This window comes from Geotrypetes seraphini, chromosome 3 (assembly GCF_902459505.1).
Source record: "Geotrypetes seraphini chromosome 3, aGeoSer1.1, whole genome shotgun sequence".
NCBI lineage: Eukaryota > Metazoa > Chordata > Amphibia > Gymnophiona > Dermophiidae > Geotrypetes > Geotrypetes seraphini.
The window spans coordinates 214513527-214526875 of NC_047086.1; the positions used below are offsets into that span (position 1 = coordinate 214513527).

Sequence of the window (13349 nt, forward strand, 5' to 3'; positions counted from 1 at the left end):
CAGGGAGCCTATGAGCGTCAAGAGCAGTGCTGGGCATTCAGCGCAGCTCCCTGCGCTAAAAACTGCTATTGTGGTTTAATAAAAAGGATGGAGGGTATATTTGTCTATTTTTGTATGCTATAAAAACCAAATACAGAGAGAGACTGAGAGCTGTTGACGAAGAGCTACGTGTGTGTCTTTCTTCCATTCCAGCCAGAATATCAGCTTTGTGTTCAGCCAAACAGGCCCAGGTTTCGCACTGAATAAAGTATTTTATAATTTTTATAATTTTTATTTCATAATAAAGTAATTATAAAATACTTTCTTTGTGTTTATTTGATTCCTATTCAAGAGAATTACTTTATATATAGTCAATATAGGCAGAGAGTTAAATTTTTTAACATTTTCTAATGGTGGTGTGCCTCGTGATTTTTTTCATGAAACAAGTGTGCCTTTGCCCAAAAAAGGTTTGAAAAACACTGGTCTAGAAATTGAAAGCATCAAACGTATTGTCTTCTGGACTGTTTTTAATTTACAGTTTACACATATGGATGTAACAGACATAACTACATTTGTTGTAAAACATTTATTAAGATATCATTTCATCCCTACAATTTCTGTGTTCTTAAAAATATTATTTAACGTTATTTAATTTAGCGTGTAGGCCTAAAATTCCTTTGAATACCTCGTCCTCAATGTATCAGCAACTTTGACAACATATTTATTTGGCTCATAACTTGCTGGCGCCCGATATTTATTAGCTCACAGTGAAAAAAGTTTGCTCACAACACCCGCCCGCTTAGAGGGAACACTGCTTACAACTGGTGCTTTGAATTATGCAATGATTGGGCGGTGAGGTGGGTAGTGTTGGGTGTTCCCTGTTATCACCTCATATCTCTGAGCATACTAATTCACTATCAGTTGTATATGATGTCTATATCTGATTATTTGAATTGAGTGATTATTTTCTATTTTTGCTTTGTTTTTGAAATAATCTCATAGGCACAAGATGAACTGAGGCAACAAGACCCAATATCCTCAACACGTACTGAGCCGAAGCTGCATACCTTCCTCAACTGAGGGTATGATTCTGTTGAACTATTAGCTGGAAGAAAAGCCATGATTTCAAGCATGATCTAGCAGAGCTCCTCTAAACTCCAAATGGGCTGAGATTGAACATATATGATGAAGTCTATTAATACCAGCACTCAACTCTTACTTTTCTCTTTACCTTTGCCTAAGATGTGCCCAGGCAGTCATCCATGTGGGGAAACACAAACACATGCATGCAGTTATTACTGCTACACATCTACAGAGGGGTTGATGCTATGCCAAAAAGTAATACGCAAACCATGAGATACTACGTTTAAGTTCAGAGAATGTAGCCAGTCCCCTTTGTTTAACTAAAGGAAATAAGGTGTCTAGGGAAAGCATGTTGAATTTCTCTTTCATTAGGCACTTGTTCGAGGTCCTTAGCTTTAGAATAGAGAATGACACGGGAACAAATTTTTCCCCGTCCCTGTGTGAACTCATTTTCCTGTCTCCGCAAGTTCTTTTCCTGTCCCTGCCCCATTCCTGCAAGCTCTATCCTCAGGTGCACATGCCTCAAACATTTTAAAATCATGTGTTTGAGGCTTGTGCGATTAAGGCAGAGCTTACAGGAATGGGGCAGGGACAGTGAGAGCAACAGGGTTCCAACGGGAACAAATTTGTCCCTGTGTCATTGTCCACTCTAGAATAGAATAGAATCCAAGGAACCAAGACACTTCTTGAATAATATTTCTCTCTCATTCTTATGTGGCACATCACTGACTCAACTGTTCTGGCCTCTAAGAGGAAGGAGATTTCAAACCTTAGTAGGTCATGGAGTTTGTCAGGAGGTAAAGCTCTCCTTTGTAGGCAATTTGGTGGCAAAGCCAAACAGACAAATCTGTAGCCTGCCAGATTATCAAAAGCATCCAGCTGCTGGAAGTTATGATGAACCAGTGGTGTGAATAAACTCTTAAACAGGGACTACCTTAAACGTGTGGACTGTAATATTGGCTATACGTTCTGGATTCAGTCAAAAAAAAAAAATTCAAATTTTTGACTAAATAAGAAACTGAAAACCTTGGACATTTCACAAAAATGCTTTAACAAACAATTGCACTTTCAATTAAAGCCACTAGTCCTCCTCTCACTGGTAAATGAGGAGTGACTGCAGTTGTGAAAATTCAGGCTCAACATGGGAATGATGAAAAATAAGACTAAAATCGTGTAAAATTAAACGAAACTGTACACTAGGAGGAAAAGTAACACTAAGGCGAGCTTGTGAAATATTAAAACAGAGTACAACACCAAAAATGACATTAAGGGCTCCTTTTAAGAAGGTGCACTAGTGTTTTTAGCACGCACTATAGTGCGTGCTAGCTGAAAAACTACCGCCTGCTCAGAGCTAGCACGCGGAACATTTTAGCGCGTGCGCTATTCCAAGCGTTAAGGCCCTAATGTGCCTTCGGAAAAAGGAGCCCTAAGTGAAGAAAATCATTTGACAGGAAAAATAAAGAGATCAGGCATGCTGCAGACACACCAGAAAAGCATTGTGTTGCTCTGAAAAAAGTTGTCACCTTGAAGGTGTCAAACCTGACATCACCCAACTGTGTGATAGGGAATTGCTTGTCTTCAAGGAAGGAAAACTGCATGGTCATCATAGGTGGAAGATGACCAGCTACAGTAGAGTTTCTGGTTTCCTGTGATTCTGTGGGGAGCAGCAAATTTCTGTGGCAGCTTGCCAGGGGCACTGCAGGAAACCAGGAATCCCGCTAGCAAGAAGAAATTTACAACACAACAATTTATATTACGCACAGCTGGTGCTAGTGACTAACTCCTTATTTTCAGAGGCACTGAAAAACTTTGGGGAGGGGGATTAAAAAAAAAAAAAGAGATCAAATGTTACCTTCTGCCTTACAGCCGTGATGAACCTTTATGAAGTTCTTTGAGCAAGAGCACACGTGAGAGCCTTTGGTGTTGTTGCAGATCTGAGAGCAAGCACCGAACTTCACACATTCATTTATGTCTACAAGAGAGGCAGAAAACAAAGTTCTGACCTATTACTGATTAGCCAGTCACATTCCTGCTCTCTCGTCCTCTCTCCAGCCATTACATTCTGGCTCTTAATGACCTATTACTGCCACCACTTGGACTTCCCCCTCTGTAGACAAAAAGTATGAAGGGCAAGTCTATCATCCAGACATCTGTAATTACGTGTCCCTTGCACTTGTAAATGTCTAGAATAATAACATTTTTGTTCATAAGTGCACACTTAGCCATGAAGTGCAAAGTAGAGAGTTGCATGGGGACAGAAATCCCACCCGTCCCCCCCCGGATCCTCTCCGTCCCCACCCGTCCCCGTCAGGATCCTCTCCGTCCCCACCCGTCCCCGCAAGGAATTACCTCCATCCCCGCCCGTCCCCATAAAATGCAGCAATTACTTCTGACAGGATCATCAATTCCAGTTTCTTTTGTGTTTGCGCTGCTGTTTTCCTTGTGGAATCTCTTTGGTGGAACCCTTTTTTTGTTTTCTGTTCAGATAATTAACTTATAAACCCCCCTCTTTTACTAAGGCTGACGTGTCCATTATATTATATGGAAGAACCCTGCTTCCAAAGCCTTCCATCCCCGTGGGAGTCCCGTTGGCTAGAGGGGGGTCCCCGTGGGAGTCCCGTGGGCTAGAGAGGAGTCCTTATGGGGGTCCCTGTGGGGTTAGAGGGGATTCCCGCGAGAACCCCGCGGGATTCCCACGATCCCCATTCCCGTGCAGACCTCTAGTGCAAAGCATACAAAATACTGTAAGTTATTCATGCTCTTGCCATATTTAGACACTCATAGTTACGCAAAGTATGGGTGGTGTGAATGTAAAGCACGCTGATACTATAGCGCAGTCGTTCCTAACCATGTCCTAGGGGAGCCCCCCCAGCCAGTCGGGTTTTCAAGATATCCACTGCTATAGTGAAACCTGGGTGCCCAGCTGCAGATACAGAATAGGTTCCTAATGTCCTCAGGTTCTATATTTGACCATCTCTCGGGGAAAAATGACCAAAGATGTGGATCAAAAATGTTGAGAATTGGCTGGTTTTTCATTTCATGGATTCATAACAGCCTGCAAAAGCTGCATGTTTGAACTTATGACTGTTTTATTTTTTTCACATAAAAGGATAAGATTTCGACTGTTGTTTTGGTGATTTACTGAGACATATCATTTGACCAGGGATGCATAAAAGTTTGCAAACAACTGTATACACAAAAGGACAGGAGAAATAAAGTATATAAGAAAGAAATGTAAATATCTGAAAAGTATTAATGATGAATAGGATGTTAGCATTTTTCAGTGGAAAGGAATATCTACTAGAGAATGACATGGGGACAAATTTTTCCCTGTTCCCACAAAGTTCTTTTCCTGTCCCCATCTCATTCCTGCAAGCTTCATCCTCATCTGCACAAGCCTCAAACCCTTTAAAATCATAAGTGTTCAAGGCCTGTGTGGGTTAAGGCAGAGTTTACAGGAATGGGACAGGGACTATGGCAAAACTCGCGGGGATGGAATGGGGAAATTGAGTTCCTGCAGGGACGCGGATAAATTTGTCCCCGTGTCATTCTCTAATATCTAGAACAGCATTCTTCACTGCAAGCCAGCATACTTCCTTCCACTCCTCCCCATCTTGACCAGAAGCTTGCAGCTGGCACTGTCTCCAGATCACCTACTCTGTTTTCCTTTAGCACTGCATGGGACTCAGTACATTTGATTTATACAGTGTACAAACTCTCATGCTATTCTTGCAAGACTGTGCAAATAGTAAGAAGGTTGAAAATCACATGCATGAAGCTCACCAAGAATCTGCTGGAAGAAAAACAGAAACAGTTGTCTCTGAGGCAGTGCCTGAGGCAAGACTCTGGGAAAATGAGTCAACGGCATTAACAAACTGGAGGGGGGGGGGGGGGAACAGGATGATACTGATAGAGAAGAGGCTGCTGGGGTAGACTAATTGGGATAGGGTAGGGGGAGAGTGTGTATTGGGGGGAAGATAATTTTAGAGCTCCTAGCAACGCAGGCAGCGAAGCTAGACCCCTTTCATCTCTTTCCTGTTGTCAACCACACGTGACTTTAAATCTTTTTGAAAAGAAATCAAAACTCTGTTATTCAAAAGAAACTATCCTGTCCGCTTATCCCCCCCTCCTCCGGTAACATCCCCCTCCTTGCATACTCTACCATGTAATCAACCCTAATCTCCTCCCTCCCTACGTTTCCTAAAATGTCTCCCCTTCCTTAAATTTACCCATCTTAGCCACTACTATGTATCTAACCTAATCATAACCTAGCCTCTCTATGTATCTTTCCCTAAAATTTGTAACTTCCTGGAAATGTTCAGCCATCTTCAATTGTAATCCGCTTAGAACTGCAAGGCACAGGCGGAATAGAAGTCTCTAATGTAATGTAATGTAAATGTGAGTTGAGGGGGACAAGATGGACTGAGACACATGAAGGGGCCTAATCAAAAGAAACGTCTAAGTCCGATTTAGACATAAGGCACTAGACGCCCAAAGTCGGCAGCAGAAAAATGTCCATTCTCGAAAAGTATGTCCAATTTTTTTTTTTTTTTCTGAAAATTGTCTATTTGTACATCCAAGCGTTTGATCGTCCAGACTGCCACTACGTCTAACTTTATACTAATTCTCGACCACAAATTCGTCCAAGTCCCAAACACCCAGAACAAGACCTTTTGGACGTGGGAGGGGCCAGCAGTGTTGGACAGACCACCAAGACATGGCAAGAGAGCATTGGGGAACCTTACAGGGCACAGCTGTGAGCTTCACAAAAGGGATGTCACACAAATATCTCAGGTTATGGTGAGCCCCCCCAAAACCCACTATACCCATCTGTCTACAACCCCAATAGCCCTTATGGCAGCAGGTGGCATCTATAAGGCAGCAGAGTAGGGTTTGGGGGGTGGGGTTTGGTGGGTGCACATGTCCCACAATGAATGTAGTGGTTAGAGTGTCTTATGGGCCTGGGTCCTCTATAATTCACTAGCTCACCCCCCAGACTACTTAAGCCATCTTTGTGCAGTTCTATGCTGTAGCGCTGCTCAATGAGGTTGCACATGATGAAAAATAGCCAATCACAAAAACACACATTCACAAAAACTGCTGTAGCTCGGAGACGAAAACAGATATTAACAATGGAAAAGGAGAAATTAGGTTCTTACCCTGCTAATTTACTTTCTTTTAGCTTCTCCAGACCAGTAGAGGTTAACTTTAACGAATGGGTATATATCTAATCATGACCAGCAGGTGGAGACTGAAAACAAAACTTTGGGACAGTATATCCTAGCCCCTCCTCTCTATTTCCCTCAGTCTGCCGAATAGCCAAGCAGAACCAAGAACTGGAAAACAACAGAGAGAAAAAAACAATACTCCAAAAGGAGTAACAAATAACATACCCAAAAATGCTGTTGGAAAATGCAGAGGAGAAATTCCCGAAGGAAGAATGTCCCCACAGCTCGCCAGCTAAGCCAGCCGAGCCACAGCCGCTGTTCTTCAATTCTCCCCGGCCCTAGAAAAAATACTAGAACCCGCAGCAAAAACCAAAAACTGCCCGCGCAACAGCCCCAACAACAACAACAACAGACAGGGTGGGGACCTCTACTGGTCTGGAGAAGCTAAAAGAAAGTAAATTAGCAGGTAAGAACCTAATTTCTCCTTCTTTAGCACTCTCCAGACCAGTAGAGGTTAACTTTACGAATGGGACGTACCAAAGCAGTCCCTCTCACGGGCGGGACCCCCGAAGGGCCGATACCAGTACACGCTCACCGAACACCGCGTCCCGACGCGCCTGCACATCAACCCGATAATGACGAACAAAGGAATGCAAGGAGGACCAAACCGCAGCCTTACAAATATCCACTGGAGGCACGAGCGACGACTCAGCCCAAGAAGCCGCCTGACCCCGAGTGGAATGAGCCTTGAGAAACTCCGGAACAGGCTGCTGTTTCAGAAGATAAGCGGAAGCAATCGTCTCCTTGATCCAGCGCGCAATAGTAGCCTTAGAAACGCCCGCTCCCCGACGAGGACCCGCCAGGAGGACAAAGAGATGATCGGACTTCCGGAATTCCTGGGTCCGCTGCACATAAGAGCGAAGGACCCGACCGACATCCAACTTGCGCAGCTGCCGTTGCTCAGAAGAGCCCTCCCGACCACCCAAGACCGGGAGAACCACCGATTGATTGACATGAAAAGGAGAAACAACCTTCGGCAGAAAGGAAGGAACAGGCCGCAAGACGACCCGCTCCCTAGAAAACTCCAAGAAGGGAGCCCTACAAGAGAAAGCCTGCAGCTCAGAAACACGCCTAGCAGAAGTAATGGCCACCAAAAAGACCGCCTTCAAAGTAAGGTCCTTCAAAGAACAGTCGTCCAAGGGCTCGAAAGGCGGACGCACCAAAACAGAGAGAACCAGATTAAGATCCCAAGAGGGAACCGAGGGCCGTAGGGGAGGCCTAAGCAACTTGGCCGCCCGCAAAAACCGAATCACATCAGGAAGAGCCGATAAACGCTGACCTGACACCAACCCTCGAAAGGCCGACAGGGCCGCAATATGAACCCGGAGAGAAGACCAAGCCAGGCCTCTATCCAGGCCATCCTGCAAGAACTCCAGAATGTTAGGCAGATAAGCGCGAAAAAGAGGTCACTCCCGCGCCCGACACCATTCCTCAAAGAGACGCCAAACCCGCACATAAGCCCGAGAGGTAGAAAGCCTCCGGGACCCCAACAGTGTAGAGATCACCTTGTCTGAATATCCCTTCTTGCTAAGGCGACCCCTTTCAAGAGCCACGCCGTAAGACAGAAGGGAGACGGGTCGAACATGGGAATGGGACCCTGCATCAGAAGGTCGTCCGAGAGAGGCAGAGGAAGAGGATCCGCTACCAGGTGCCTCACCAGATCCGCATACCCCGGACGGCGAGGCCAATCCGGCGCCACCAGCACCACCAAACCCGGATGGTGAACAATGCGAAGAAGCACTCTGCCCACCAGCGGCCAAGGAGGTAACACATACAACAGCCCCTCCGTTGGCCACTGCTGGACCAGAGCAACCAGACCCTCGGCCAGACCGTCCCTGCGACGACTGAAGAAGCGGGGCACTTTGGCGTTGCCACCCGTGGCCATCAGGTCCATCAGGGGCTGCCCCCAAGCCTGCACTATCAACTGAAACGCCTCGGCGCCGAGACACCACTCTCCTGGATCTAGAAAGTGACGACTGAGGAAGTCTGCCTGAACATTTTCTACTCCGGCTATATGAGAGGCCGAGAGGTCCAGCAGATGGGATTTCCGCCCACCAAACCATGAGCAGAGCCGCCTCCTGCGCCACCTGAGTGCTCTTGGTGCCCCCCTGACGATTGACCTAAGCCACCGCCGTGGCATTGTCCGACAGCACTCTGACCGACTTGGCCCAGCAACAGGGAGTGGAAAACCAACAGCGCCAGACGGACCGCTCTGGTCTCCAACACGGTTGATCGACCAGGCGGCCTCCTCCGCGGACCAGGTGCCCTGAGCTGAGTGAACCCAAACACTGAGCCCCCCAACCCAGGAGACTCGCATCCGTCAGGAGCACCGTCCACTGCGGGTGATCCAGACCCACCCCCCTGAACTAGGTGAGGGGTCTGGAGCCACCAACGCAGACTGCAGCAAGCGCGCCAAGCCTCGCAGGGGGACCGGAACATCCATCCCGTAGCCTCTGGGGAGACACACCTCCGAGTGCAGAGCATACTGGAGAGGACAGCATGTGGGCCCGCGCCCACCTCACCACGTCCAGGGACGCCGCCATCGACCCCAAGACCTGGAGGGAAATCTCGCGCCCGAGGACACCGGGACGCCAAAAGCAGGCGAATCTGAGATTGCAATTTGCTCACCCGGCCCCTCTGGGAGGAAGACCTCCCCAAGGAGGTGTCGAAACAGCACCCCTAGGTACTCCAGACGCTGAGCCGGGACCAACCCGACTCTTGGAAAGGTTGACCACCCAGCCCAGCGACGGAGAAAACTCCACCACCCGAGCAGTAACCCCGGGAGCTTTCCTGCAACGACTTTGCCCGAATTAACCAGTCGTCCAGGTAGGGGTGTACCAGGATGCCCTCCGACCGCAAGGCTGCCGCGACGACCACCATCACCTTGGTGAACGTCCGAGGAGCCGTGGCCAGCCCAAAGGGAAGCGCACAGAACTGAAAGTGCCGACCCAAGATCGCAAAGCGCAGGAAACGCTGATGAGAGGCCCGAATGGGAACATGCAAGTAGGCCTCCGTCAGATCGAGAGAAGTGAGAAACTCCCCCGGCTGAACCGCCAGAATGACCGACCGCAGAGTTTCCATACGGGAAGAGGGAATCTTGAGAGCCCTGTTGACCCCTTTCAAATCGAGGATGGGCCGAAAAGTCCCCTCCTTCTTGGGCACCCACAAAGTAAATGGAGTACCTGCCCGTGCCCCACTCCGGAGGGGGCACCGGAACAACTGCCCTGAGATCTAGCAAGCGCTGAAGGGTCTGGCGAAAAGCCTGCGTCTTCCCCCGGAGTCTGACATGGAGAAGCGAGGAAAAAATCCGGCAGAGAGCGGGCGAACTCCAGGGCATAACCGTCCCGCACCACCTCCAGGACCCACTGATCGGACGTGATCTCGGCCCATTTGGGGGAAAAATTCGCGCAGCCGGGCCCCCACCGGAACCAAAGGGGGCGCCGGCAAGGCGTCATTGTGCAGGACGGGAAGCGGGGGGGAACCTGCTGGAGGGATTCCCTGCCCCCCGACGGGCCCCTCGAAAGGGCTCTGCATGCGCTGGAAGAACCGACCCCGGGAAAATCCGGAGACTGGAAAGAAGCAGCCCCACGCCCAGGGCGATACTTGCGAAAATCCCGCAAACGCCCCGGGCCGCACCCCCCCGAGACGCCGGACGGGCACGGGTCCTCCGGCAGACGGGGAACTTTCGAGTCCGACAAAGTCTGAATCTAACTTATCCAAGTCCTCTCCAAACAAAAAACGACCCCCGAAAGGGAAATTTAGTAAGCTTAGCTTTGGACGCAGCATTCCGCCGCCCAAGCGCGCAGCCACAACACACGCCTTGCGGCCACGCCAAAAGCCATAGACTTAGCCGAGATCCGCACCAAGTCATATAGAGCATCTGAGAGGAATGAGGCCCGCCATCCTAATCTTCGCTACCTCCTGATCCACCAGAGACCAGTCGTCAGACTCTCGATCCAAGACCCGCACTTCCGCCCACCGAAAACACGGCGCGAGCGACCAGTCCCCCACAAATAGCCGCCTGGGACCCCAAAGGCAGAGACCTGAAAATTTTGCCTTAAGGATGCTCTCCAATTTGCGCTCCTCAGAGTCCCGCAAGGCAGAACCCGCCCTCAACAGGCACGGTATGCCGCTGGAAATTGCTGAGACCACCGCATCCACAGACTGGCGAAGCTAAACGTAGCCCGATCCCCTTCCGGAATGGGATACAGGCGAGCCATGCTGCGCGCCAGCCGAAACGGCGTCTCCGGCGTTTTTCCACTGCTCCAGAATAATATCCCGAATATCCTGATGCATAGGAAAAGAAGAGCGGGAAACGTGAACGGACTCCCCCGTAACAGGGGGTCCCCCCCACGCGGAGTCTCCGGCGGCGCGTCCTCAAAAACGCAAAACCGAAGAAACACTGCTGAATAAGGTCAAGGCAGCTCATCTTATCTGAAAAAGGCGCACCACGGACGCCTCGTCACTGGAGAACGGAAATCCGACAACACGCCGCCAGCTTCCGTCCCCTCCAGAGAGTCCTGGAACTCCTCAGAAGGGTCCATTCCTCCTCCCAGACCGATCCCGTTCCTCCGACCACAAATTCTCGTCCCACGACACCCGCGGACGCTTGGACAAGGGAGGCGGCGGAGGGGACGTCACGCCAGACGAAAGAGGCAAAGCCGCAGGTGAGCGCGGAGGAAAACCCACCCCCCGAAACCCCCTGGGCGCAACCGGGACCCCCAGCCGCCTGAAAATAGGCTCTGCATAAAGAAAAGAAAAATTCAGGAGAAAAAACCCCCCGAGGGTCCCAAGGGACTCCCTGCCACAAGCAGGGGACCCAGCAGAACCTTGCCCCTGCATAGTCAAAACAGGGGGAAGGTCACCTGAGGTGGAAGACAAAATGGAGGGGCCAGACAGAGAAGATGGCGGTTTTCCCGCCAAAAAAGCTCCCTCCATAGCCTGAAGCGGCTGAGAAACCTGAATAGTCTCAGCCGCTAAAGCAGGCAAGCCGGCATCAGCTGTCAAAAAATCAGCTGAGAGGGAATCCTTCGGGGAATCCCTCCGTGGGCGGTTGTGGAAGACCGGGCTTCCCCACTGCTCCAAGCCGACTCGCGAGGAACCATCGGCAGGGAGCTCTGGGCGCCTGCAGCCGCTGCCGACGGAGCTCCACCACCTCCACCGACCAAACCGCCGAGTTCAGGCCGGCCGCGAAGTGCCTCGCGGCTGGACTAAAATTGTGTCCTACTCCCCCGGAGAAGGGCACAATTGCTCCATACGCGACCTAGCTATAAAAAAAAGTGCTGGTTACATGAAAAAAAACAGTAAAATCAAGTTTTCTTAAAGGGAAACAACCCTTCAGACCAGCACTACCTCAGGATTTTTTTTTTTTTTTTTTTTACAGAACAGACTCCACAGGCTCTCGAAGCAATATGCCTTGCTTGACTTAGGGGGCAAGGCTTACTGCTGAGGCTCCTCTAAAAAAATGTGGGGAGGTGGAGGAAGTGGGGGGGGGGGACCCCGCTCGTGACCCGCCGGGTTTAAACACCCCCGAGGTCGGACGAACCCCCAAACAGAGTCCGCCCAAGCTCCGTCCGGCTAAAAACAGGGACAATAAACCCCCTAAACAAATTCCAACAGCCCTACCAAGGGAGATGGGTACAGATCACTCAACACCTGCTGGAGACTGAAAGAAGGACTGAGGGAAATAGAGAGGAGGGGCTAGGATATACTGTCCCAAAGTTTTGTTTTCAGTCTCCACCTGCTGGTCATGATTAGATATATACCCATTCGTAAAGTTAACCTCTACTGGTCTGGAGAGTGCTAAAGAAAAGGAGGTTACTTGTGAGGTTTCAATCTACTCAATGTCGCCTAGTGCATTTCAAAAGAACTTCTTGTTGCCACGCAATTCAAACTGTCCTGGAACTTTCTGAACAGACCTTGTATTATCCGCCTTGAACCGCAAGGTAATGGCGGAATAGAAATCTCTAATGTAATGTAATTACTTTGATTGCATCTGAGCAGGACTGGCTCTATCCAGTGGCATAGCGAGGATGAGAGGTGCCCCCCTCCCCCACCCTCTTCTCCATCCCCTCTTGCCACGCACACCGCTTCCCTTCCCCCGTGCCCCGAACTTTCTAGGTGCGGGTCCAGGAAGTGATGTTACAGGAAGAGCTGATGCTGGCGCGACAGCAGTTAGGGGGTTGCTGTTCGCATCAGGAAGGTTAGAGGCATGGGGAAGGGAAGCGGCATGCACGTGTGACAGTGGGGAGGGGGGGGATGATCGAGGAGGCGGAGACGACAGGTGCCTGCGCTCTCACCAAGGTGGCCCCAGGGAAGACCGCAGCCCCCCTCCCCCCGTTAATACGCCACTGGCTATAATTTTTATCACCTGGAGGTTCTGGGCACCATCCATTTTAATCAGCACTACTCATGTCTTCAGGTTGAAGTCTTTTTACCTATGTGGCCCCCACTTCACAGTGAAGGATGCTGTTGTAGAATAAGAGATCATTCAAAGCTCCAAGGGGGTAAAATCAGGAATGTTAGGAAGGTGAAATTTAGATGTTCATTTCCTTCCATTGAGTCTTAGCAATCCAGTCCAGAGTATTTCTATGTCTCCATCTGCTGGCAAGATGGCAAAATCCACTCATTTGGACTGGACCGGTAAGGATAATTTTTCCCTACAAAAAAAGTTTAGCGATTGCATAGAACAGAGGCTTCCAAGACGCGACCCCCTCAAATCCTCCATTGTGGCCCTAGTTGGCGGAAATGCTCTTCAAATCCTGTAAATGCATTAATTTCACTCTTGCCCACATAAATATAATAACTGCAAGCAATCTGTTGTGATACTTCAAATGTCTCACTTATGGAATTTGCTACTGTTAATAATCCAAGAAAATGTGGGTTTTTATATCATTTGAATAAAAAATTTATTGAAAACAAAATATATCCTTGAAGTGTTGTAGAATCAACGTTAGTATTAATTTTTAATGTTCAATACCCAGCCTGAACAAGCAAGTCAAGGCAGTTTACAAATTTAGTAACATGTGTAAGGCTGAAATCTTTTGGTGGAACCTCAGA

The 13349-nt window shown here is 49.1% G+C and overlaps 1 protein-coding gene across 1 annotated transcript in view; it reads right to left on the reverse strand.

Moving 5' to 3' along the window:
- The window catches only part of LRP1 (LDL receptor related protein 1), a 777705-nt gene that overhangs the window by 73692 nt on the left and 690664 nt on the right, over positions 1 to 13349 (reverse strand). Inside the window, exon 75 of the mRNA XM_033939435.1 lies at positions 2915 to 3034. Within this exon, the coding sequence (XP_033795326.1) occupies positions 2915 to 3034 (120 nt within the window). The remainder of the gene's footprint in view (positions 1 to 2914; positions 3035 to 13349) is intronic.